The sequence below is a fragment of the Podarcis vaucheri genome (assembly GCF_965113315.1).
Source record: "Podarcis vaucheri genome assembly, chromosome: 6".
Classification (NCBI taxonomy): domain Eukaryota; kingdom Metazoa; phylum Chordata; class Lepidosauria; order Squamata; family Lacertidae; genus Podarcis; species Podarcis vaucheri.
The window spans coordinates 105,502,399-105,529,563 of NC_138764.1; the positions used below are offsets into that span (position 1 = coordinate 105,502,399).

Below are 27,165 nucleotides of genomic sequence, written 5' to 3' on the forward strand. Positions count from 1 at the left end.
GAGGCTAGCTCAAGGCCAAGTTTTCCCTGCACAAACTTCCATAATACGGTCTCAGCAAGCAGATTCTCCTAACAGCATCCTTTCACAAACTCTTTGTTCTACATCTCTTTACATGTAGGCCCTATCAAAGCATGCACTAGAATTCCCGCTGCAGGGAATTCTAGTCCATGCCTCATGTATCTCAGTGGGCTGCCAGGATGCCTTCCCTGGGAGGTGGACAAGATGGCCATGATCCCAAGGCCACTCTCTCTTCAGATGTGGGTTTCAACTTTCTCATGGGACAGCTTCCTAGATGTGGGGAAGCTTTACTTCTGCTCCACTTATCAGGTGGGTGTCTTAATTGCTGGGGGCAAACAGACTTGAAAGAATATCTACTGCAGCTAATTATTCTTATTAATAGAATTTCTATACTGCCCTGAGAATCACGGGGCAGTTTACAATATAAAAACATAGGCTTGCTTTCATTTCCTTGAGGTCTATCAGCACAAAGAGATCAGATAAGAGCAAGGATGCGAATAAGGTATCTTTTCAATTATAACATTAATTCAGTTCTGCAAGGGACACAAATTACTCGCATAAAAATTGCCGGTGTGAGGAGACAACATCTCCTACTTAGACGAAAACCAGAACTCCCTAGAGAGACAGAAAACCGTTGCTTTGGGGACCTGGAACAATTAATTGATTGGAAGGGTTGACAGGTAATCAATTTGTAACCTGAATGAGGAACAGAAAAACCTAGACCCGTAGAAATGCTTGCTCAGTTGTCCGTTTGATCATGCAAGTATTCAGGCATTTTCTAATTTAAGAATTAAAAATGTGCAATCATTAAAATTCAGCAGTGCATAAAAATCTAATTTTGCACTGAACTTATCAATATCTAACTTTAAAAATCCAATTTAAGAAGTCCTCCAGTTAGCTGAATATTGGGTTTTTGGGATGAATACTAAGAAGGCTGTTCGACAGTGGAATTTGCTGCCAAGGAGTGTGGTGGAGTCTCCTTCTTTGGAGGTCTTTAAGCAGAGGCTTGACAACCATATGTCAGGAGTGCTCTGATGGTGTTTCCTGCTTGGCAGGGGGTTGGACTCGATGGCCCTTGTGGTCTCTTCCAACTCTATGATTCTATGATTCTATGATTCTAAGGCAGAATCCTATAGGCTTATACCCCCTTCTGCATTGCCTGCATCTCTCTCTTTCTCTCTGGGGGGCTCAAGTCTCTGTCCATGGGGTTCCAAGGAGCCCTGACACTGGTCTGCTTAGCTTCAGCGTGGTCACCCCATCACGTGCCTTTGGACTATGGGTGCTATTCAGTGTTCCTCACGCTCAGAGTAGAACCACTGAAATCAGTCACACTCATTGATTTCCATGGACCTACATGACTGTGGTTTACACCCACATACATGCCTACTTGGAAGTTTGAACAACTTAAATGTTCAATAGACTTGGGGCTGATCCGGACTTCCTTTTGTGCCGCACTTCCCAGGCACAGATCTGTGTTTTCCAGGTCTGTATCTTCCACCACCACTTTCCCCAGGAAAATTGGCTGCTTATTGCTGAAACAGAACAAACATCAATCGGGTTTTCTGTGGGTTGCTGTTTGTTCTGATTCAGCAAGTTTTCCTGGAGGACAAAAAAATATGCTTGGATACAGACCTGGAACTGTGGGATGTGGGTGGCGCTGTGGGTTAAACCACAGAGCCTAGGGATTGCCGATCAGAAGGTTGGTGGTTTGAATCCCCACAATGGGGTGAGCTTCCGTTGCTCAGTCCCTGCTCCTGCCAACCCAGCAGTTCGAAAGCATGTCAGAGTGCAAGTAGATAAATAGATACCACTCCGGCGGGAAGGTAAACGGTGTTTCCGTGCGCTGCTCTGGTTTGCCAGAAGCGGCTTAGTCATGCTGGCCACATGACCTGGAAGCTGTACGCCGGCTCCCTCGGCCAATAAAGCGAGATGAGCACCGCAACCCCAGAGTCGGCCACGACTGGACCTAATGGTCAGGGGTCCCTTTACCTTACAGACCTGGAAATCATAGACCTGTGTCTGGAAAGTGTGGCACAAAAGGAATCTGGATGAGCCCTTGCCCTTGGGTAAATGTGTAGAGGATTGCAGCCTTAACTGACATTAAGGAATGAGCAGTGGAAGACTTGCTTTGGACAAAGAGCTTCCCAGATCTGATCTTTGACATAACTAGTTAGGGAGACGAAAGACCCCTTTCTGGTGCCCTGGAGAGCTACTGCCTACTTTTGCCAAGGTGGTTCCCTCCAGATGTTTTGCATCACAACTCCCGTCAGCCCCTGAGAACACGCCTTCATCGTCCTTTTCTTGCCAAGTTAAGGCGTGGTTTTTTATGCTCCCAAGCTTTTTGATTTGCAATTGGATCTTGCTGCTTGTTTTATGATGCCTTTTGTCATTTTGTGGCTTTTTGCTTCTGCCGTTTTATTTTGTCCTTATATTCTTTATTATTTTCATCTTCTGTGAACTGCCTCGAGGATATGATTGATCAGGCTAGAACCTACAGCAAAACACTTTGCTCGCTTCATGTTTAAAGTTTTAGTGCTCTTATCGCTTTCAAAGCTATTTCCTTTGGTCATGTTTCTACTTACGATTCTGTGTTGTCATGAGTCACAAGAGAGCCAATTATTCGTAATAGGTCTTGATTTTCCTTTAAATTAGTTGCAGTACAACTGTAACAGGTGTAGGTTTGTTTTGTAAGGAGCTGCATATAAATACTTTATGCTATTAATTTCCTACTATGTGTTCATAAGAATGTATAAAAAATATTTTTCACTAGATCAAGTCCATCATTTTTGTTGCATTAATTAAATTGTTTGAAATGGAATTTTGAATAAATGCACAATTAATTCCTACTGTTTTGAATGTCATCATGCGATTATCCCCCTTAGTGGGTCATGCAAACCACTGTTCTGAATAATGCCTTTCGTAGGGTAGAGGGCACAAGGGGTCAGAGTTGTCAAAGAAGTGTGGGAAATACTGTCTTAAATGTAGATAATAAATACATAAGATGGACCTGAGTTGGCATAAGCAGTTTCTTATGTTCTGAATTTGTCTCCCCAATTCAAGAAGGCAGTTTCTTGTTCCTTCTGCAATTTGAATGAAGTTATGCAATTGCATGTGTCCCACCTTTGTGGCGTCCTTTGTAAGTCTTCTCTCTCAGCAGCTTGATGTGCCACGACTGTAACCTCGTCACAGTGTAAACCGAGACGCGAGCCAAGGGGCCGATTGAGTTACCCGTTTTTGTGGCTAGACAATAACTGCTGGCAATAATCTGCAAAGGGCGTGAGAAGCACCTGGCACCTCCAAAGGGCAAAAGCATTACCGTCTTGGGATCCTGACCACTATCTAATGACCACAAGGCAGGGAAGCGGCGCTCCCAGAAGGAGATGGTTTTGTCTTTGGGGCCGCGCTGTGTTTGCGGAGCTTGAAGGAGAAAAGCCAAGGTCATGGTTTAGTGCCTTTAAATATTTTTTGTTCTGAGAAAACCCACCGCAGCCTTCTATTATGGGGAAAGATGAGTATCTCTAGGGCGGCCGCAGGATAAAGAAAAACCAAAAGCAAACAGATTTCATTTCAGAGGAGAAGAAAGGAAGAAAGGTTCTGAGTTGAAGAGAGGACAGCTTGAGATGTTCATGATGGAGACCTCAGTGCTCTTGACACTGATACATATCACAACGTGGAATCATAACATTGTTGAGCTGGAAGGGACATGGAAACATTTAGTGGGGAGGGGCTGTGGCTCAATGATGGAGTGGTGTTTTTGAGGCTGGAAGTCATAGCTGTCAACTTTTCCCTTTTCCTGCGAGGAATCCTATTCGGAATAAGGGAATTTCCCTTTAAAAAAGGGAAATGTTGACAGCTATGCTGGATGAAATATACTCAGAGTCGAGTGTGGATTTCATGCTCTTTATTCAGCTCCTAGTAGTGAGAAGGAATGTAAGTTCCCCCAAAATGTCTGTTTTATATACATTATTTACACAATGGGCCCTGCGTGATTGGCTAATTCCGGGATTCTCCTGTAGGCCAATCAGGTTGCGGATTCACTTCCACCTGGAGTTGGATTGGGTGGCTCCTGTGGACCAATCAGACTGCTGCATTCTGAATCCTATTGTTCTAGGACCAATCAGACTGCTGCATTCTGGATCCTATTGTTCTAGGACCAATCAGACTGCTGCATTTTGGATCCTATTCAACTCAGTACATAACACTGGAAGTTCAATCAGTCCCCAACTTCTGCAGTTGAATCTCAGCATTGTAGAGTTGGCCCTGGGCTTTAGGGGGGCTCCATAGGATGCCATAATAGTGAATTGAGCAGAATGGAAAGCGAGGGGCATCAGATTTTGGCCTCGCACAGGGTGCTGCTGAAATGTGGAAGACCAAAGACTGCCCCTGTCTGTCTCCAGGGTCAGAGACAGCAGTGCTTCTCAAGAACCATTGCAGAAAACTATGGGATTGGAGAGTGCTGTCCTGCTAACAGGAGAGTTTTCCACGAGCATCTGGGTGGCCACTGGGGGAAGAGGATACTGCCTTGGGCAGGCTGTGGGCCTGATGCAGCAGGCACCTCTTATGTTCTTAGAAAGATCCAAGCATGAAGGAGCGTCTCCACCCCCATTGTCCAGTCTGGATGCTGAGGTCCAGATCCGAGAGCCTTCTGGCAGTTCCCTCCTTGCGAGAAGTGAGGTTACAGGGAACCAAGCAGAGGGCCTTCTCAGTGGTGGTGCCCGCCCTGTGGAACGCCCTCCCATCAGATGTCAAGGAAATAAACAACTACCAGACTTTTAGAAGACATCTGAAGGCAGCCCTGTTTAGGGAAGTTTTTAATATTTAATGCTGTATTGTTTTTAACACTCGATTGGCAGCCCCCCAGAGTAGCTGGGGAAACTCAGCCAGATGGGCAGGGTATAAATAAATCATCATCATCATCATCATCATCATCATCATCATCATCATCATCACGTTTTGGACACATGATCCAAGATCATGCCCCACAACTCTCTCTGACAGCTCAGGGGTCCTTTTGGGGCACATGCCAAGAGTTTGCATCAGCATAGGTTTAGCAAACCACCCTGGGCAGCCTTTGCCCTGCTGGCATATCAGATTCTTCCTGGTCTCTGCGATTAGTTTCAGTCAACGATTGAGGACAAAAGGCTATGCAATGGGAAGAACGTTCAAGGGAGGTCACGGCCAGCGTGCGCAACCATCACGCCACTTCAAAAATGTTCTTCTGCTTGCCAGAAATTAACAAAAGAGGGGAAAGGGGAAAAGAAAACCACAAACCAAAGAAGTTTATTTGATGAACCGAGAGATACTGAGCCAATTGCGTCCTCGGAGGAAGTGTCAGTGATGTGTCTGACAGCAGGAGATAATTTCTGCTGGGGTGCCAAAAAGGTCTTTTTAACGCTAACATTTCTATCAGGATCAGTTAATGGAACAGTCCGTTGTGGAAATAAGGGCTCCTTGGTTAATACAAGAATGGTTCTACTGGACCACACATCAAGCTTAGTCTACCCCTACCCTCTCACCCCACATGCATCTAGCAGGCTGCAAACAGTTCCCAGGGTCTGCAGGGGGTAAATGCACAGATTTTCTGCCCCTGAACATGGAGGTCCCTGAAGTGTAGGTGGCTTCTCACAAGGCAAGACACAGCGATCACAGCCAGAACCTTTACTGAACTACATAATAATAACAATAATAATAATAATAATAATAATTTTTTATTTATATCCCACCCTCCCCAGCCGAAGCTGGGCTCAGGGTGGCTAACATCCAAAAAATAATACAACATTCTAAGATCAATTCATTTTAAAACCAATTCAAAATCAAATTCAGGGCAACCATTGGGCTAGAGTTCTATGAGGATTACCAAAGGAGGGGGTCAGACTGAGTCCAAACCAAAGGCCCGGTGGAACAGCTCTGTCTTGCAGGCCCTGCAGAAAGATGTCAAGTCCCGCAGGGCCCTAGTCCCTTGTGACAGAGCGCTCCACCAGATCGGGGCCATGGCCAAAAAAGCCCTGACTCTGGTACCCAGCCTAACCTCCCTGTGGCCTGGAACCTCCAAGATGTTTTTGTTTGAAGACTGTAAGTTCCTCTGTGGGACATACCAGGAGAGGCGGTCCCGTGGGTACGAGGGTCCTAGGCTGTATAGGGCTTTAAAGGTCAAAACCAGCACCTTAAACCTGATCCTGTACTCCACTGGGAGCCAGTGCAGTTGGTAAAGCCCTGGGAGAATGTGATCCCATCGCAAGGACCCCGTAAGGAATCTCCCCATGGCATTCTGCACCCGCTGGATTTTCTGGGTCAGTCTCAAGGGCAGCCCCACGTAGAGCGAGTTACAATAATCCAGTCTGGAGGTGACCGTCAAGTGGATCACAGTGGATCATAACTAGGAAACAGGGGCAAAGCAACTGCTTATATACATTCCTGAAAGTCTGGGCCACTCCCACTGCCAACGTGATTGGCTGTCTAAACTTCCAAACTGCGAATCATGACTCAGAGTTTAAAGGCCAATGGCAGAGGCCCAAATCCTGAAATGTTCTGTGACTGCACATTCATGTCTCGAATCAGAACACAGGAGCCCAGAATCCTTAATTCAAACTCAAGCTCAGGCAAACACAGACCAATGAATACATAACAGTCCCATTCACGATTCACCACCACATCAACCATCTAAGCCTCTAAGCTTCTGGCCATGGAAGGACCTTGCAGTAATAATAATAATAATAATAATAATAATAATAATAATAATAATAATAATTTACTCTGGGTGGCTTCCAACAGAACATTAAAATACAATAACCTATTAAACATTAAAAGCTTCCCTAAACAGGGCTGCCTTCAGGTGTCTTCTAAAAGTCAGATCATTGTTTATCTCCTTGAGGGCGTTCCACAGGGCGGGTGCCACCACCGAGAAGGCCTTCTGCCTGGTTCCGTGTAACCTTGCAGCTTGCAATGAGGGAACCGCCAGAAGGTCCTCAGCGTTGGATCTCAGTGTCCAGGCAGAGCGATGGGGGTGGAGACGCTCCTTCAGGTATACTGGACAAAGGCCATTTAGGGCTTTAAAGGTCAGGACCAACACTTTGAATTGTGCTCGGAAATGTACTTTTTTAAGGAGCTCCTCCCCTAAATTTGTTGGCCCAGAGATAGAAAGAAGATAAAGTCCCTACCAAAGAAGAATGGCAGATCAAGTTGATGGATTATGCCGAAATGGTTATAAAATGACTGGAAGAATCAGAAATAATAATAATAATAATAATAATAATAATAATAATAATAATAATAGCCTTCTTGTCAATGTACAACCAGTGTACAATGAAATTGTAAGACCAAGAATCAGGAAGACCAAAATTTTAATAAGGAATGGGGGAAATTTATAACTTGTCTTAAATACCATTGTAAACAGTTAAAATCATTAGCGGGATTGGAATATCACTTGTAGTTTCATAGTGAATTTTGCACACAGTGGAGAGGTAAAAGATTTGGGTTGTCATAAAAGATGAAATGGGGAAATGATTGACAACAGGACCCACAAAGGGCAGGAGGGAAGTCCAAGAGAAAGAGTTTGGGAACCACTGATCTAAACAAAAGGAAGTCCGCCCACATTTTTTAAAAAACTCAGACCCTTCTCCCTAAGCGTCCAGGGGTGTTTGAATAAGATGGTTTTCCCAGTAGTGATGAATGGAAGTGAGAGCTGGACCATAAAGAAGGCTGATTGCCGAAGAATGGATGCTTTTGAATTCTGGTGCTGGAGGAGACTCTTGAGAGTCCCATGGACTGCAAGAAGATCAAACCTCTCCATTCTGAAGGAAATCAGCCCTGAGTGCTCACTGGAAGGAGGCTCCAAGACTTTGGCCACTTCATGAGAAGAGAAGACTCCCTGGAAAAGACCCTGATGTTGGGGAAGATGGAGGGCACAAGGAGAAGGGGACAACAGAGGACGAGGTGGTTGGACAGTGTTCTCGAAGCTTGAGTTTGACCAAACTGCGGGAGGCAGTGGAAGACAGGAGGGCCTGGCGTGCTCTGGTCCAGGGGGTCACGAAGAGTCGGACACGACTAAATGACTAAACAACAACAAATGGACAGACACATTTTTCTAAATTCCAGGTACATACATCGTTGGCAAATGTAGAAAGAGATTTGAATGGCTGCTTACCTCTGGGTATGCATGAAGCATAATGGACCCAGAGATCAGCTTACTGAATTAAGTTGAGGATATATTAACACCCCAGCACCCCTTTTCTTCATCAGGAAACTGTTGGCAGAATATCAACAGACCCAGCACAGCCTGTGAGTACCAGAAAGCGAAAGAGGCACAACTCAGGGGCAGAAAAAATGAAGGCGCCATCCAGACTCACAACTCATTTGATCCCTTCTGGGCAAACTAGTCCAGCTGGGACTCCCAATTCCCAAAGGTACACAAATTTGGGCCAATGGGTACCCAGTTTCTTATTCATGATGTTTTAAAGCAGAGATTTGATGGCCATCTGTTATGGAGACTTTAGCTGAGATTCCTCCATTGCAGCAAATGGGGCTGGAGGGTCTTTTCCAACTTTACGATCTATGATTCTATGAGATTTCAGCTAAGCCATAACCAGAAGCTTCATCTTGCCAGAAATCCCCAAGCATAGTCCTGGTTCGGGACTTGCTTTTGAACTTGACACCTGTTCGCCGGGATGATCAATATTTGTTTATTTGGGAGGATTCTACCTATAGACAAATATTTGGTGATTGGTAACAGTGGAAGCCATTGCACAGGTCCTCGCTTTTCCTCCTTGGTGGGGTATATAAATGCCACCCGCTTTTCGTGAGACAGACGGAGGAGAAGGTGACGGAGACGAGACTTTCTACGCAATCTAGGTAAGAAAGGTCCGCGTGCACTCACCGCAAGAGAGGCAGATTGTCACTCAGGGCTGGAAAAAATATTCCTCAGCCATGCTAAGTGGAAGAATTCCACTTGCTTAATTCTGATAATTTGGTATGGCATTGGAGGGGGGGGCATTCCAGACTTGCATAATACAAAGATACGGGACCCCAGGGGGTCATCTAGTCTGACCCGCTCTGGAACAACAGAAAGGAAGCCTGCCTCTCCTCCTCCTCCTCCTTCCTCTCTCTTCTGTTTCTTAACACACCGACGCCATCCTTCTCAACAGGCCCAAGGACAGAAGATGTTTCCGGTTTTGGCCCTCGCCATCTTCTGCGGCCTCCTGGCCCAGAACACCCAAGGATATGCCAGCCCTCAGGCCATTGTCAATCTTGGACCAGAAATGCTTCAGCGCCGTAAGTCAAGGGTTTGCACAAGGGGCTCTTGGTGCTACTTCCCTTTGCTTCATTGAGCCAGACGGCACTTGGATGCTCTGAACATTGCAACCCAACACCCGTTTTCTCTCCTCATGTACAAGCCTCAGCCGATACAAGTCTGCTCCCCTTAACCCTCAGCTTCCAAGCAGGAACTAAGAAGTGCCTGAGCCACTGCCTCCATTCATATTCATTAGGAAAAGGAGGGATGCGGGTGGCGCTGTGGGTTAAATCACAGAACCTAGGACTTGCTAATCAGAAGGTCGGCGGTTCGAATCCCCGCAATGACGGGGTGAGCTCCCGTTGCTTGGTCCCTGCTCCTGCCAACCTAGCAGTTCGAAAGCACAAAGTGCAAGTAGATAAATAGGTACCGCTCCGGTGGGAAGGTAAATGGCGTTTCCATGCACTGCTCTGGTTCGCCAGAAGCGGTTTAGTCATGCTGGCCACATGACCCAGAAGCTGTACGCCGGCTCCCTTGGCCAATAAAGCGAGATGAGTGCCGCAACCCCAGAGTCGTCCGTGACTGGACCTAATGGTCAGGGGTCCCTTTACCTTTTTACCTTTATTAGGAAAAGAACTTCCTTCTTTGGTGTTGTATACCTGACTGTTGGCTGTAGACATAATTTTCATATAAGCAACGATGGTTAAATTGCCCCTTCCTTCTCCTTTTTAAACTGCTTGGTCTACACAAGAGGGTGGCGTTCCCCTCTCTAAAAAGTTTGGCAACTGCCACTCTAGGTTCTCAAGCCCACGAGCAGAATAGTCCCTCTGACCCCATCAATCTCTAACCTGCCCTTTTCACATTGGGTTTCAGTGATTTCCCATCGGTTGGACAGCCAGGCTTTGGTTGGCCGTCTCCAGAATTTGCCCCTCCAGAGCATCTTGCAAGGCGGTTCCGGCGGATTGCTGGGCCTGGGAAACCTCCCTGTCCTCGGAGGCTTGGTGGACGGGCTTCTGGGCAACATCTTGGGGTGAGCTGTGGGATGTGACAGTCGGAATCTGGAGTGCGCTACTGAAAAAAGACAGCTTAAAAGGTTGCACCTTCTCTGCAAGGTCCAGAGTTGGGCAACAGGAGAACAGGCCTTTTCTGTGGTGGCTCCCCATGTGTGGATGCTCTGCCCAGAGAAACTTGTCTGGCACTGTCCTTGAGGCACCAGGCAAAAGCATAATTCTTTGCCCAGGACTTCAACCATTAAATACCGTATTTTTTGCTCTATAAGACTCATTTTTTCCCTCCTAAAAAGTAAGGGGAAATGTGTGTGTGTCTTATGGAGCGAATGCAGGCTGCGCAGCTATCCCAGAAGCCAGAACAGCAAGAGGAATTGCTGCTTTCACTGCGCAGTGATCCCTCTTGCTGTTCTGGCTTCTGAGATTCAGAATATTTTTTTTCTTGTTTTCCTCCTCCAAAAACTAGTTACAGATAGGTAGCCGTGTTGGTCTGCCATAGTCAAAATAAAAAAATTCCTTCCAGTAGCACCTTAAAGACCAACTAAGTTAGTTCTTGGTATGAGCTTTTGTGTGCATGCACACTTATCTGAAGAAGTGTGCATGCACACGAAAGCTCATACCAAGAACTAACTTAGTTGGTCTTTAAGGTGCTACTGGAAGGATTTTTTTTATTCCAAAAACTAGGTGTGTCTTGTGGTCTGGTGTGTCTTATAGAGCGAAAAATATGGTAATCTATGCTCTGTTAAAGCTGGGGACACGGGGGACCGGTGTTATGATTTTATTATTATGCCGTTTGTTATTACGCTGTTTATTACGCTTTATTTCTGTGCTCCGTAAAATGCGTTCTAAATGTTGTGCCCTTGCCATTCTGAACAGGGTGAAGATTAGAAACATAGAGCTTCTCCGACTCGACATCCGTTTGGATGAGGTAGCAAAGCACATTATTGTGACCGTCCCAGCAGATGTGGAGATTGAAATAAATCTGTGAGTGCTTCCCCGCGGTTCTTAAAGGGTGGCTGGGTGGAACAGGACACGGGGGGGGGGGCTGATAGGGGAGCCTGGATTTCAAAAAACGCTGTAAGATCAGTGCATTCCAACACAGAAAGGTTTGTGGATTCCATCCCTTGTTGTTGTTGTTTAGTTGTTTAGTAGTGTCCGACTCTTCGTGACCCCCTGGACCAGAGCATGCCAGGCACTCCTGTCTTCCACTGTCTTCCGCTGTCTCTCTCACCCCCCTATGTGGAAAGATAAGAGGGACAGTATGCCCCCCCATCCAATGTTTTCCCCACCACAAGTGAAAAACAGTAGAGGCAGAGCGAAGGAGTCTGGGATGTTGTTGTTGTTTAGTCCTTTAGTCATGTCCGACTCTTCGTGACCCCCTGGCCAGGCCCTCCTGTCTTCCACTGCCTCCCCCAGTTTGGTCAAACTCATGTTGGTCGCTTCTGTAACACTGTCCCACCATCTCGTCCTCTGCCGTCCCCTTCTCCTTGTGCCCTCCATCTTTCCCAACATCAGGGTCTTTTCCAGGGAGTCTTCTCTTCTCATGAAGTGGCCAAAGTCTTGGAGCCTCAGCTTCAGGATCTGTCCTTCCAGTGAACACTCAGGGCTGATTTCCTTCACAATGGAGAGGTTGGATCTTCTTGCAGTCCATGGGACTCTCAAGAGTCTCCTCCAGCACCAGAATTCAAAAGCATCCATTCTTCGGCGATCAGCCTTCTTTATGGTCCAGCTCTCACTTCTCACTTCCGTACATCACTAATTCCGTCCCTAAGACCTTGCAAAGCCCCCATCACCAAGAATGAAGAGTAACCTACGTAGCTGCCGTGTACCATTGACCCACCTAGCTTAGTATTGTCTACACTGACTGGCAGCAGCAATGGCTCTCCAGGTTGCAGACAGCGGCTGCCTCCCAGGCCTACCTGGATTGAGACTTCTGCATGCGGAGCAAGTGTTCCACCATGGAGCTACCCTTTGGGTCACAAGCCAAAAGAAGCAAGCCAAGTTTGCTCTGGAGGACACAGTTGTACCAGGAGAAGGTCTCCCAGTTGTGCTGCAAGGGAAACGGTGTGCTTTGTCAAATGTCTAGATTTTAGGGAATCTTAGGAGTTGGGAGGGACTCCAAGGGTCATCTAGACCAACCCCCACAAAGCAGGAATTGCAACAAGAGCATTCCTGACAGATGGCCATTGGAGGTGGTGTCTTACCTAAAGTATGTATTAACGCCCATTTCCTTCCCCGTTTTTAGGCCACTCAATCTAGGCAGGCTCCTTCACGTCAAGCTGTACCTCGACATCCAGATTGCAGTTCGAATCCTGACAGACCCAGTGAGCGGCCATGTGAAACTGGTTGTTGGAAATTGCCACAATAACCCTGGCCACCTTAGAATCACCCTCCTCAACAAGTGAGTATGGAGTCATAGAACTGGATAGATGCCAATCCTTTTGGATCAAGAAGGAGACTGGGAGGAAAGCCGGTGGCCTTCAAGATCACAAAAATGTTGAGCTGGAAGGGTCCTCTCGTTCGGCCCCCTGCAATGCAGGAATCAAGGACTCCCCTGTTCCTTTCTGCATCAGTTGCCTTAGATCATGGGTAGGCAAACTAAGGCCCGGAGACCAGATCTGGCCCAATCGCCTTCTAAATCTGGCCTACATACGGTCCAGGAATCAGCGTGTTTTTACATGAGTAGAATGTGTCCTTTTATTTAAAACGCATCTCTGGGTTATTTGTGGGGCATAGGAATCGTTCTTCTTTTTTCCAAAATATAGTCTGGCCCCCCACAAGGTCTGTGGGATAGTGGACCGGCCCCCTGCTAAAAAAGTTTGCTGACCCCTGCCTTAGATAGCCACTCCTCTCTGCTGCCTAACAATAGAGCCGGGGCTGTTCTGTCCCCGCTGCCACCCCCCCCCACTTATCACAGGGCAAATATGACCATGGGGGGGGGTCCCTGCTGAACTCACACAGAGGCTCCTTGGGCAGTGCAGAATCCTGACCACACAGACTCCCTGCTGCAGATGTTTGCAGAGGGCTGTGGGGACTGACCCCCTGGTGTGACAGAGGGGTGAGAGCAGCGCACATGTCCCTGCCCTGACACGTTCTCCCTTTGTTCCAGGAAAGGACCTCTTCTCCAGACCGTCAATAACCTCCTGCGAGCAGTGACCGACATTCTGGAAAAGACGGTTCCCCATCTGCTGCAGAAAGAGGTGAGTCGTGCGCGGCTTCCTTCTGGTCCGCTTGCGGGGCACAAAGGCCAGTGGTCCTCCTGGGGTCTGGCTTGCTGAGATGCTCCTGAACTGCGCATGAGAGCAACACGCATGCAGACACGCTCCATTGTGAGCCCCTGAGAATGGCTGTTCTCCCTTGTCAATCACCTGAGTGGTTTTCTCCCCCCCCTTTTCTTTTTTTGGCAGCTCTGCCCACTTGTCAACATGCTTCTAGAAGATGTGCTGAATTTGCTGCAAGGTGAGAATCTTCCCCAGGGTTCCTCTGCATTTGTCTCCTCTGTCTCCCTTTCTGTCTTTCCTTATCCCCAAGCACTTCTGCTTGAAAGTGTTGTGGAAGACAGAGGCCACAGCCAAATAATAATAATAATAATAATAATAATAATAATAATAATAATAATAATAATAATTTATTTATACCCCGCCCATCTGGCTGCCCCCCCCCCGCCACTCTGGGCGGCTTCCAATAAAATATTAAAATACAAAACCTATTAAACATTAAAAGCTTCCCTAAACAGGGCTGCCTTCAGATGTCTTCTAAAAGTCTGGTAGTTGTTCTTCTCTTTGACATCTGGTGGGAGGGAGTTCCACAGGGCTGGAGACACTGCCAAGAAGGCCCTCTGCCTGGTTCCCTGTAACTTGGCTTCGGTCCAGTATCCCTGAAGGAGCGTCTCCACCTCCATCGTTCTGCCCGGACACTGAGGTCCAGCGCTGAGGGCCTTCTGGTGGTTCTCTCGCTGCGGGAAGCAAAGCTACGGGGAACCAGGCAGAGGGCCTTCTTGGTAGTGGCACTGTTTAGGGAAGCTCTGTAGCAGTAGCTCTGTTTAGGGAAGTTTTTAATACAGTGGTACCTCGGATTAAGTACTTAATTCGTTCTGGAGGTCCGTTCTTAACCTGAAGTTGTTCTTAACCTGAAGCACCACTTTAGCTAATGGGGCCTCCTGCTGCCGCTGCGCGATTTCTGTTCTCATCCTGAAGCAAAGTTCTTAACCCGAGGTAATATTTCTGGGTTAACAGAGTCTGTAACCTGAAGCATCTGTAACCTGAGGTACCACTGTATTTAATGCTGTATTGTGTTTTACACTTGATTGGGAGTCACCCAGAGTGGCTGGGGAAACTCAGCCAGATGGGCGGGGTATAAATAATAAATTGTTGTTGTTGTTGTTGTTGAACAACAGAGCAGGCAGCAACAAGAAACTCTGGACTCCATCCACACACTGCGAAATTGGTTCGCTTCCACCAGCCTTGCCTGCATTGTATTCCCCCCCCCAGCCCTCCCCTGTGTTGACGATTTCCCCCTCTGCCCTTCTCCCCCAGGCTCCTCGTCCTCCTACGTGCACGGAGACATGATCCAGCTGCGACCCTCATCCACCTCTCTCCGCAACGGAGTCATGCAAATTGGCTATGAAGTAAATCAGGGCTGGTTACTGCCGGGGGCTGGGAGGCCAGGAGCATCTCGCCAGGAGGGGTCCAGGAGGTGGCCCTCAATGCAGTTCTCCCCCTGGGACCTTTGCTTTTTCCTCCATGTTGCTTTGTTAATCTATATCTTTTGAATCAGAAAAAAATGTAATGCCCTGTGGGGATTTGAGCCCTGATCTCCTTGGCTCATAGAATAGAATCATAGAATCATAGAATCATAGAGTTGGAAGAGACCACAAGGGCCATCGAGTCCAACCCCCTGCCAAGCAGGAAACACCATCAGAGCACTCCTGACATATGGTTGTCAAGCCTCTGCTTAAAGACCTCCAAAGTAGGAGACTCCACCACACTCCTTGGCAGCAAATTCCACTGTCAAACAGCTCTTACTGTCAGGAAGTTCTTCCTAATGTTTAGGTGGAATCTTCTTTCTTGTAGTTTGGATCCATTGCTCCGTGTCCGCTTCTCAGGAGCAGCAGAAAACAACCTTTCTCCCTCCTCTATGTGACATCCTTTTCTATATTTGAACATGGCTATCATATCACCCCTTAACCTCCTCTTCTCCAGGCTAAACATGCCCAGCTCCCTTAGCCGTTCCTCATAAGGCATCGTTTCCAGGCCTTTGACCATTTTGGTTGCCCTCCTCTGGACACGTTCCAGTTTGTCAGTGTCCTTCTTGAATTGTGGTGCCCAGAACTGGACACAGTACTCCAGGTGTGGTCTGGCCAGAGCAGAATACAGTGGCACTATTACTTCCCTTGATCTAGATGCTATATTCCTATTGATGCAGCCCAGAATTGCATTGGCTTTTTTAGCTGCCGTGTCACACTGTTGGCTCATGTCAAGTTTGTGGTCAACCAAGACTCTTAGATCCTTTTCACATGTACTGCTCTCAAGCCAGGTGTCCCCCATCTTGTATTTGTGCCTCTCATTTTTTTTGCCCAAGTGCAATACTTTACATTTCTCCCTGTTAAAATTCATGTTGTTCAATGCAGGATGTGGGTTGTGCTGGCCTCAATCTAACTAGTTGTAGCTGTCACTCAACCACTTTGATTGGCATAACTGGCGCTGTTAGAGGTGCTGTGTAAGACCCTTTCCACGTGGGTAAGAACTCAATCTTTCAGCATAGCCGCACCTACACTTTGGAACTCTCTTCCTATTGATGCCAGACAGGCACTTTCACTGTACATTTTTGGGTGTCTGCTAAAAACATTCTTGGGGACGCGGGTGGCGCTGTGGGTTAAACCACAGAGCCTAGGGCTTGCTGATCAGAAAGTCGGCGGTTCGAATCCCCGCAACGGGCTGCACTCCCATTGCTCGGTCCCTGCTCCTGCCAACCTAGAAGTTCGAAAGCACCTCAAAGTGCAAGTAGATAAATAGGTACCACTCCAGCGGGAAGGTAAATGGCGTTTCCGTGCGCTGCTCTGGTTCGCCAGAAGCGGCTTAGTCATGCTGGCCACATGACTCGGAAGCTGTACGCCGGCTCCCTCGGCCAGTAAAGCGAGATGAGCGCCGCAACCCCAGAGTCGGCCACGACTGGACCTAATGGTCAGGGGTCCCTTTACCTTTACCTAGAAACATTCTTGTTTAGACAAGCCTGCCCAGAAAGGAAACTTAAGTCTACTGTTGTTTCAACTTTCCAAAAACCTTAAATTATCATTGTTCATTTTCTTATTGTTTTACTTTTTCTGCAGTCAAACAGTGCGTAATTTTTTAATGAAATGATTGCATAAAATAAACCTCTCTGCCCTCCCTTCTCTGTTGGAGACAGTGTGCCTCTCAATGCCCATTGTGGGAATCACAAGTGGGGAGAGTCTGGCTGTTGCACTAAGAACCTAAGAAGGGCTGGTTGCTGGATCAGGCCAATGGGAGCCCATCTAGCCCAGGATCCTGTTCTCACAGGGGCCAACCGGATGCCTCAAAAGGAAAACCGCAAGCAGGATCTGTGCATAAGAGTAACACTCTCCCTTACCTTCTGAATGCTATTCAGAAGCATTCCTGGAAAGCTTGCATTGCTGCAAAAGTTGGGGTCTCCTCTACACCTGCTGGCAATTTATAACCATGTATAGAATGCCCAAATTTGGAGAATGAACTTGCAATTCATGTGTCAGGGTTAGGCCCGCTTGGACTGGGCTCAGATAGATCCTGTTTGCTCTTCTCTCTTGTCTTTCCTTTCTAGGGCACGGTCCGCCTGCCTGGAGGGCAGAACTACATCGTCCCCTCTGGCACCGCCCCCCTTCCCCATGCGCCCCTGGGCGACGCTCCCATGAACATGCTCCTCAGCGACCACCTGCTGAGCGCGATGCTCAGAGCTTTCTTGACTCCAAGGGCTATAAACATCCACAGCCCACAGGAGGTATGAGTTCATTTTAGCATTTCGACATTTTAAATGCATTGCAGTCGTACCTTGGAAGTCAATGGAATCCGGTCCGGACGTCCGTTCGACTTCCAAAATGTTTGCTTGGCTTTTTCAGCCACACAGGTTATAGCAAGCAATTGTGAAATATACTCGGAGTCAAGGGTGGATTTCATGCTCTTTATTCAGGTCATAGTGGTGAGGAGGAATGGAAGTTTCCCCAGAATGTCTGCTTTATATACATTATTTACACAATGGGCCCCACGTGATTGGCTAATTCCTGGATTAACCTGTAGGCCAATCAGGCTGCGGATTCACTTCCACCTGGAGCTGGATTGGGTGGCTCCTGTGGACCAATCAGACTGCTGAATTCTGGACCGTATTGTTCTAGGACCAATCAGACTGCTGCATTCTGAATCCTATTGTTCTAGGACCAATCAGACTGCTGCATTTTGGATCCTATTCAACTCAGTACATAACTGAAGAGTTATGTAAAATGCAGAAGAGCTAGGGGTGAACCAATGGAGGAAAAAACTGAATAATATTATAATTTTAGAATACCTAACTATGAAGAAACATAGAATGAAAGGGTTTAAGGTCAGTGAGAAAGAGAAGGGTTGGTTTGAGAAGATATTGAATTATTTGGGTAGGTTTGAACAATTTGGGGCAATTAAAATGTTAAAAGTTCAATAAACCTTGTGGAGGGAGAAGTGTTAAGATATATAGAAGTGTACATATGGTTGATTTGAATATTTTATTATTGAATATGTATATTATTAAATATGTATATTATTGAATATGTATACCCAATGCATCAGCCGCCTGACACTATTTGTGTTTTGGTGGTTGGTAAAAAATAAAATATTAAGGGGAAAAAAGTTTGAAAACCAAATCGCGGCTTCTCACTGGGAGGACAGATCCTGAAGCTGAGGCTCCAAGACTTCAGCCACCTCATGAGAAGAGAAGATTCCCTGATGTTGTTGTTTAGTCGTTTAGTAGTGTCCGACTCTTCATGACCCCCTGGACCAGAGCACGCCAGGCACTCCTGTCTTCCACTGTCTTCCCAGTGAGCAGGAAGCCCCTGCAGCCAATCGGAAGCCATGGAAGCCCTGTCAGTCGTTTGGGTTCCAAAGGAGCATTCGCAAACCAGAACAATCACTTCCAGGTCTGCCAAAACGTCCGAGTTTCAGGGCGTTCGGGATCCAAGATACAACTGTATTGGGAAACAGGTGTTGATGGATAGCTTGAAGACACCTCAAATCTTAAGTCCTTTCAAGGCAGAGATTTGGGTGCAACTTTGCCAAATTCACTACTGAATCTCAACGTAATCCAATCTTTGTGTGTCGCATGGCAAGTTGAAATTGATCAGTATTTCCCAGACATAGGTGTGACTCACCTACTTCTGCTTGTCCCATGGCGAGGATCCGAGTGGTTTTGCTTCCCCCCACTTCTTTTCCCCAAACAACCCAAACTTTAGCACTAAATTGGAGCAAACGACAATCTGGAGAAAACCTAATTGATGTTTGCTCCAATTCAGTGCTAAAAATTAGGTTTTCCCAGGGGAAAGCAGTGGGGGAAATGGAAGCATGGATGAAGCCCCAGAATACAGCTCCCACTTATCTCAAGCCTATACATGCTGAAAATTGTGTATTTTAAGAGAGAATGCCTTCAAACTACAAATTTAGCTTATTAGTCGCCCTTGTTTTTGTCAATGCAACCCAAAGGGACTTACAACAATAAATATATAACATACATTAAAACTATTGCTATGGGGCCAAGTTCAAGGTGATACGTATAGAGCCCTTACAACAACTTGGGACCAGTTTACCTACGAGATCGCTTTGCCCCATGTGCTCCCATTTGATCACTTCAATCCAGGGAGAATAGGCCCTATTATGGGTGCCACATAAATTCTTGTTATGTGTTATCTTAAAATATTCGTCCCATCCCCCAAAATAAAAACGAGTTCCCTCGTCTGGGTTAATCTTTGCTTTGAAGGAGAAAAACCAAGAATATAAACTCTTTCTTCTTCTTTCCGTTTCTTCAAAGATTACTGCATTCAGTCAACAAATGGCAGCTCTGTCTGGTTTTAAGGTCAGTATTTTTTAGGATCCATCATTTCTAGCCTCCCTCTGCCAATAAATGATGTATGTATGTATGCATGTATATGCATATTATTACTTCTACTGTGGCAGGACCTTTGGAACTCCCCGCCAATTGACACCTATCAGGTGCTTTTTTGTGTTTTTTTGGCAATGCCTATCCAGATGCAAAGCAGCAAGGATTGTAATCTGTATGTAGTTTATTTGCTGATCTTAATTACTATTTGCATGTTTTAAATAGCTGCTTTTAACCGTTTTGCAGGTCCTTTTACTGCTTTGTTTCCCCCCGCAAACTGCTTTGAGGATATTCTTTGCAACCAAGTGGTATAAAAATGTTATGAAATCAATCAATCAATCAATCAGTCAGTCAGTCAGTCAAATACTCTGCAGGGCTTGATGCATAGTCATAATATTTATGGAGCGAAGTGCTAAGTCAGAGTCTCTTTGAAGCCTAACTGTGCTCAGGGGTCTCCTCTTCATATTCTGGATCCTTGCAGGGGGCAATACGGGCCTTGCAGGTCTCCTACGGGGCTCCTGTCCTCGCCCTGACCGTGGGAAGGATCGAGGTGAAGCAGAATATCGACGTCAAGGTGTACAGCGGCCGGCATCTCTTCACTGTCCGTGCTGTAAGTAGCTGGGACACCAAAATATAATAATAATAATAATAATAATAATAATAATAATAATAATAATAATAATATATGGGCCTGCCGGGCTCAGGGCAGCTAACACCAATAAAATCACAGTAAAAACATAATAGGGGAAGGGGGGGGACGCCCGCAACCCCACCTCCTCCATAGGGCGGAAGTGGTTTTGCGAAAAGCCCACCTGGATCAGACCAAAGGGACTGTGTAGCTCAGCATCCTGTTTCTCCCAGAGGCCACAGAGATGCTCCCATGAAACCCCGAAGCAGAGCATCCCAGGAATTCCCCTTTCCCCCAAGGTTCAGTTCAGAATGCAGCAGCGTTTCAAGTTAACAGCAATCTTCTTTTCAATCACAGACGGTGACTTCGCTTGGTGCTGTTTCTGTGGCCGGAGGGAGCCTGAGACTCACTCTTCACCTTGAAGGGTAAAGAACTCCCCCCCCCAATTTATTTTGCAACACAGGAAAATAAAAAGATCCTGCGCTGGGGAAGGAAGCTCAGATCAGTCGCATTACCGTGCAATATTGGGGGTACCTTGAAATCAGCAGCCCTTCTCTCCCTCACGCAAAGAGCGATATATCGCTGCGTATTGCCGGGTCAAAAGTGTTACAGTGGTACCTCTGGTTGTGAACGGGTTACGTTCCGGAGCCCCGTTCACAACAGGAGCAGAACGCAACCCGCACTCAACCTGAAGCAAACGCAACATGAGGTATGACTGTACTGTATTGCGTTATGTGATTTCAAAAGTGATTTTGGCCAATATATTGAAAAACCGCACAGCACTAAAACAGACCATACAATTTGTGATATTACCATGCCAAAATGGGGGGGGGATAGTTGGGGGGAGGCAAGGGATGGGGCCGCGGACCCCTAATTGGGAACCACTGCTCCAAAGGCTAGAAGGGGAATGGGACTTGTGGGGCAGAAATCCACCCTGACTCCAGCAGGAGCCTCTCAATGGAGGCTAGCTCCCTCTGCAGCCAGAAGGAATTTTGGGGATGCGTCCAAGGGAACGGGGGCAATTGACAGGCCCCCAGCTGGCTCAAGCCCACTGGCCGGCGGCCGGGCGATCTCCGGTCCTTGGATCAGCAAGTAAATTGTGAGTCGAGCCTCAGAAACCTTCAGAGGTTGAGCATGCAAGCCAGCAGAGAAAATAACTCTTTGCAACAGAAGGGCAGAGAGAGGCTGTGTAAAGCGTATTTACAGGCATTTGATTCAGCATCAGGACAAAAGGGAAAACATGTCTGCTCCCCTTCGTGTCCAAGCAAAAGGGCGTAAGCAAAAGCTATGCACAAGACAGAAGTTCCCAGCAAGCTGTGCTAGAGAGTAAACAGACATGTGACATACAACAATCCACACATCTGTTTTAAGGTGGAACGGAGCATCAATATCCTAACTGGAATATCATCATAGAATTGTAGATTTGGACTAGTTGGTCTAAATACAACATTTCAGGTTGTTGCTCAGATGCAACAGAGCCGTTCCTTAGCAAAGAGAAACTTTTGGCCAAAACACGTGGTTTTTTTGTGTGTGTTTTTAAAAAAATCTCCTGTTTTATTGTTTCTTTTCAGGATTGACAATCTCTCCTTGATCAACTCTTCAGTTGGAAACTTTGATGTAAGTAGCATATCCCAAGAAAGCAGTGGCTAAGCCTGTTAACTAGGAAAGTCCCCGTTCAAATCTTACCTCAGCCCCAAGCTTAGTAAACCTCCAGCTTCCCATTCCAATTGTGCCTCCTACAAATAAGCTGGGGGATATTGGGGGTTCACTTTTGCTCAGCTCTAGAGGAGAGCTGTCCTGTTCTGTGCAAGGGAAAAGGAAATTCCCTTTGGGGGTTCAAGGGCAGAGGCTCAGACGAGATTCCTGGTTAGCCAGACTTTATTCAGTAACACATTACAGGGTGGAATAGACTCATATAAAAAATGCAGTGAAAATGCTTTTTTAAAAAAAAGTTTTGAAAAATATATTGAATTTGCCATAGCTCACCATCGCCATCTAGTGTCACATTTGTATAATGCACATTAAAAAGGTAAAGGGGCCCCTGACCATTAGGTCCAGTCGTGGCCGACTCTGGGGTTGCGGCGCTCATCTCGCTTTATTGGCCGAGGGAGCCGGCGTACAGCTTCCAGGTCATGTGGCCAGCAGGACTAAGCCGCTTCTGGCGAACCAGAGCAGCACACGGAAACGCCGTTTCCCTTCCCGCCGGAGTGGTACCTATTTATCTACTTGCACTTTGATGTGCTTTCAAACAGATAGGTGGGCAAGAGCAGGGACTGAGCAACGGGAGCTCACCCTGTTGCGGGGATTCGAACTGCCAACCTTCTGATTGGCAAGTCCCAGGCTCTGTGGTTTAACCCACAGTGCCACCCAGGTCCCATAATGCACATTACAACACACTTTAAACATTTTATTTGCAGCTGTATAGCTGAGTCCCAGGACAGAAACAGTCTGCAAGAGCTTTCCATTGTGACACATTATATTGGAGGGAGTGTCATCTAGGTTGTTCCATCTTTTCCCCAACCAACTCTCATCCAACCACAGTCCTTTTTATTTTTACTGTACATGCAGAGCCCTCATTGCTCCTTAACTGGAGCAGTTTTTCACTCCCAGCTTTGGGCACCTCCTAAACTGGTTCTTGCTCTGGTCCAGTCGCTCCCTTGTGTACATGAAGCTGGCCTCAATGATCATTCTTTTTGCAGAAATTTTACCTTACGGGACACCCCTTTGCAGAGAGTGTATGTGTGCCCTTTGCAGGTTGGGGGGGCTGCGTTTAAATTACCGTGGTTTGTTTGTTTTGCACAGCTTAAGAACTGCTTCCCAGCAGTGAATAATAATAAACATACATTAAAACCGTTCTATCCATCCACGCAAATGTTTGGAAATGCTTTTCAACATTTAAATTGAGTGTCTCTAGAAACACCAGTGTGATTCAGCAGTGCAGCAGCAAAGTTGTGATGGAGATGAAAACTTGCTTCCCAATTAACTGTGGGACCTTTCCCCCCTGTTGCTGTCATCATCTGACCTCCCTTGTTTTGCTTTCTGAAATATACTCGGAGTGTGGATTTCATGCTCTTTATTCAGCTCCTAGTGGTGAGGAGGAATGGAAGTTCCCCCGAAATATCTGCTTTATATACATTATTTACACAATGGGCCCCACATGATTGGCTAATTCCGGGATTCTCCTGTAAGCCAATCGGTTGCAGATTCACTTCTACCTGGAGTTGGATAGGGTGGCTCCTGCAGACCAATCAGACTGCTGCATTCCGAATCCTATTGTTCTAGGACCAATCAGACTGCTGCAATTTGGATCCTGTTCAACTCAGTACATAACACTTTCTTTCCTTCATTTGTGTTTCAGGTGCAGCACCTGACAAGCGCAATTTCACACCTGGTGTCTGCCTTCCTTTTACCACATCAGAACCGTAAGGAAGAGCGGTGGCAGGTCGGGAGGTTGGGAGGCAAAATATACTGCACAGGGTCCAGCGATCAGCTTCCCTGTCTTGCTGCTGGGAGCCAGCCACCCGGGGGGGGGGTCGTTCACTGGACTGCTGCATGATGTCCACAGCCATGGAAAACATGAAGTCCAAAGCCATGGAAAACATGATCCCTATGCGCAAAGACAGCTGTGCACATAATAATAATTTTTTTTAAAAAAAAAATTATTTATACCCTGCCCTCCCCAGCCAGAACTGGGCTCAGGGCAGCTAACACCAGTAAAATTACAGTAAAAACATAATAGGGAATAGAAAAAGGAAAAAAATTAAAATACAGGTTAAAATTCAATTTAAAATGCAGCCTCATTTTAATAGTAGCCCATAGATCAAGACCATAAGGGGAGGGAAACATAAGGGTCAGACCGAGTCCAAATCTAACCTCCTTGAGGCTCGGGACCTCCAAAGTGTTGTCATTTGTGGACCTTAAGGTCCTCCGTGGGACATACCAGGAGAGGCGGTCCCGTAGGTACGAGGGTCCTAGGCTGCATAGGGCTTTAAAGTCCAATGCTGTCAGGTGAAAAGTCTCCAGAGCAGGGCAGGGATATGCAACTGTTTTCTAGACGGGCTTCTGGAATTGCATTGTATGAACTTGCCTGATCCAACACTTCTGGACTCAAGTGCAGATTGGAATTTAAGGAATGTCCCACCACTTTCTCCCAGGAAAACCTGCTCTTTACTGCCAAATTAGAGCAAACATCAGTCAGTTTTTCTGTGCATTGATGTTTGTTCCGATTCAGTGCTAAAGAGTGGGGTTTGCCAGGAAAGTGGACGGGCAAAGGCAACACCACTCAGAAAATTGCTTGGCCCTCTGCTTTCTAGGCAAGGGACTAGCAGAAGTGAGGAGGAGCCCTTAGTTAGTCTCCAGATTCGGCACCAACTGAATGTTGTGCTGCAATTCCTGGCTCAAAATGTGCTTGAAATGCGTCCAGAAATACATACATTGCCAGAAAAATATTTTTGCAGACTTATTTATTTTTTTGCAGATGAATGCACAGACAGTAGTCTTATGAAGAAACACACATGGATATATGACTATACTGTATATATAATTAATCAATATAATAAATATAAAAATGGCACAGAGGAGTAATAGATTGATCTGCCCGTCCCCCCATTCTCCTGTCTCTTTCCTTGGGGTATTGACCTTTTGATCAGGTTGCCTGTTAAATCATTCTGATTAAAAATAATAATTATCACAGTGCCCCTGGCTGTTCAGTCACATTATTTGGCAGATCTGTGGCCCTGCTAGCAAAGGTTTATTTATTTCATGAAATTTGCACATTGCTTGATGGTACCAAAACAGACAGACAGACAGACAGCTCACCCTGTGTCCAATGCAATGTGTGAAAGGGGCAATGGTATCTGTTCTCTTTCCTGTCTTTCTCTTTCAGATTTGCTGGCAGAAGGCTTCCCGTTGCCTCTGGTGCAACAGCTTGGCGTTGACCATCTCAACGCTGCCCCTGGCCAGGTAAGGATGCTCTAGTCCAGTGGTCCCCAAACTTTTCCACCCCCTTGGTTCCATAAACGCCTCCCCTGTGACCCCCCTGCCCTGTAAAAAGCATTATTCAGTGGTTTGCACAACCCACTAAGGAAGATAATAACAGAAGAAAATTAGAAACGGCAACAATTATCCATTGACACACACTATATTAAAAACCCAATGGTTCTACTAATTCCAAAAAAAATTGATGAATCGAGTGATGCCAGCTTCTCAAAGTCTGCTAGTCATTTAAACATAGCTGTCAACATTCCCCCTTTTTTAAGGGAAATTCCCTTATTCCGAATAGGATTCCTTGCAAGGAAAGGGAAAGTTGACAGCTATGCATTTAAATCTCCAGCGCCTTGTGGAGCAAAATGGCTGTGAGCTGCTCTTGTGAACCCACATTCCATAGCCAAGAAGAAAACAGGCTTGAAATTGTGGCCAGTAATATCCAAGGCAACACGATAACCAAATGCAATGATACAATATCAATAGACACTCTTTATATAATATGAAATATATGAAATCACATAAACAGAAAACTTGTGAATCTCTGAAAGTCACAAAATATGTACTCTTAATGCAATGTATCAGATTCTTATCTGGTGATAAAGCTTTGTTTATGGCGTCCAACGCTGCTGAAGTAGTTCGCAAACAGACATTGTGAACAGTGATTCTGGATATACCCACTGATACATTGCTTCGTTCAGAGACTTATAAGACTTGTGATTATTTGGTTTTATGTTTTCAAGAGAATCCATTAAGAGTGCATATTTTGTGATTTTCAGAGATTCACAAGTTTTCTGTTTATGTGATTTCATATATTTCATAGTATATAAAGAGTGTACAGTGGTACCTCGGGTTATATACGCTTCAGGTTACAGACTCCGCTAATCCAGAAATAGTACTTTGCTTCAGGATGAGAACAGAAATTGTACTCCAGTGGTGCGGCAGCAGCGGGAGGCCCCATTAGCTAAAGTGGTACTTCAGGTTAAGAACAGTTTCAGGTTAAGTACGGACCTCCGGAATGAATTAAGTACTTAACCCGAGGTACCACTGTATATTGATATCTTATCATTGTATTTGGTCATCGTGTTGCCTTGGATATTACTGACTATTGTTTGCAACACAGGGGTTAAATTGTTTGGTTACTTGAAATTATGGCCAGCATTAACGTGACTGTCTTCCTTTTCACAGAACGCTCTTCTGCTCTTCGCTCCCCCCTTGGCTTCCTGAATGTGGGGATCAAGATCCTGACCTGAATCAGAGGGAAGGATCCTGGAACAAGATGGATAATGCTGCTGCTGCTTCCTTTCCCTTCCCCCTTTACGCCTCTGCTTTCGTAGGATTGTAGAATGGGAAGAGACCCCGAGGGTCATCTAGTCCACCCCCTGCAATGCACGGGTCACAACTGAAGCACCCCTGACGGGCAGAGCTTTGGACCTCTGGAGCCTGTGACATCCCTTGGCTCTCTGCTTCAGGGGCTCAAAAGCAGCAATGGATCCTTTGCAACGCGATTTCCGGAGCTAGATTTGCCTCCTGCCATTTGGGAATGGCACAAATGTCAAAGCTAAAAGTGAGGGCACCTGAGTCTTGAAACCATAGGAAATCCCGTAAGGCTGGAGTCAAATCTGCCTCTTGGGAAACCTTGCCTTGAATGTCTGTTGTTTGAAAGCAGTGGAGTGTTTGGCCCAGAGTCTTTTTGCAGGGTTCCTTCTGTGGATTGCTAAGATGTTCTGCTTGCTTATCTTGCCTTGATAATAAAACATTTCTCTTCACAACACCAAGAAGGTCTCAGAGTCTGCTCTTTTCACACATCTAGGGCAAAAACCTTCTCCCCTCTTGCGCCAAAGGCAAGACTCCCGAGCTTAGATTTTGAAGCAGTGGGGTCTTTTCTAATAATGGCTTAGCCCCAGAACCTGATTTCCATGTCAGGAACTCACAAAACATGTGGGGCATTGCAGAAGAGGGGATTTGGATATGGTGCCTTTGCTTCAACCGTCAGTGGGCTTAGCTGGGTGGAAGGACAGGTGCTTTGAATGTAGAAGGTCCCAACAGGTTGGGTCTCCAGCACTTCCAGCTAAACGGCTCTCAGGCGAAAGGGCTTGGGGAGACCTCTTTGACCGAGGACTTGGAGAGTCGCTGCCACACAGAGGGGATGCTGTTGGCTGAGATCAGCCTTCCACAAGTGCTTCTTTCCAAAT

General features: G+C 46.4%; 1 protein-coding gene across 1 annotated transcript; it reads left to right on the plus strand.

Moving 5' to 3' along the window:
* Positions 1-8,801: 8,801 nt before the first annotated feature.
* On the plus strand, positions 8,802-26,751 carry LOC309534159 (BPI fold-containing family B member 1-like). Its single transcript, XM_082226221.1, has 16 exons — positions 8,802-8,865; positions 9,159-9,285; positions 10,118-10,274; positions 11,128-11,235; positions 12,497-12,652; positions 13,361-13,451; positions 13,659-13,710; positions 14,787-14,878; positions 17,065-17,241; positions 19,291-19,335; positions 19,841-19,969; positions 20,345-20,412; positions 21,559-21,604; positions 23,346-23,409; positions 24,873-24,949; positions 26,159-26,751. The coding sequence occupies exons 2-16, from the start codon at positions 9,174-9,176 to the stop codon at positions 26,195-26,197; spliced, it is 1,413 nt and encodes a 470-aa protein (XP_082082347.1). The 5' UTR covers positions 8,802-8,865; positions 9,159-9,173; the 3' UTR covers positions 26,198-26,751.
* The last annotated feature ends 414 nt before the right edge of the window (positions 26,752-27,165 follow it).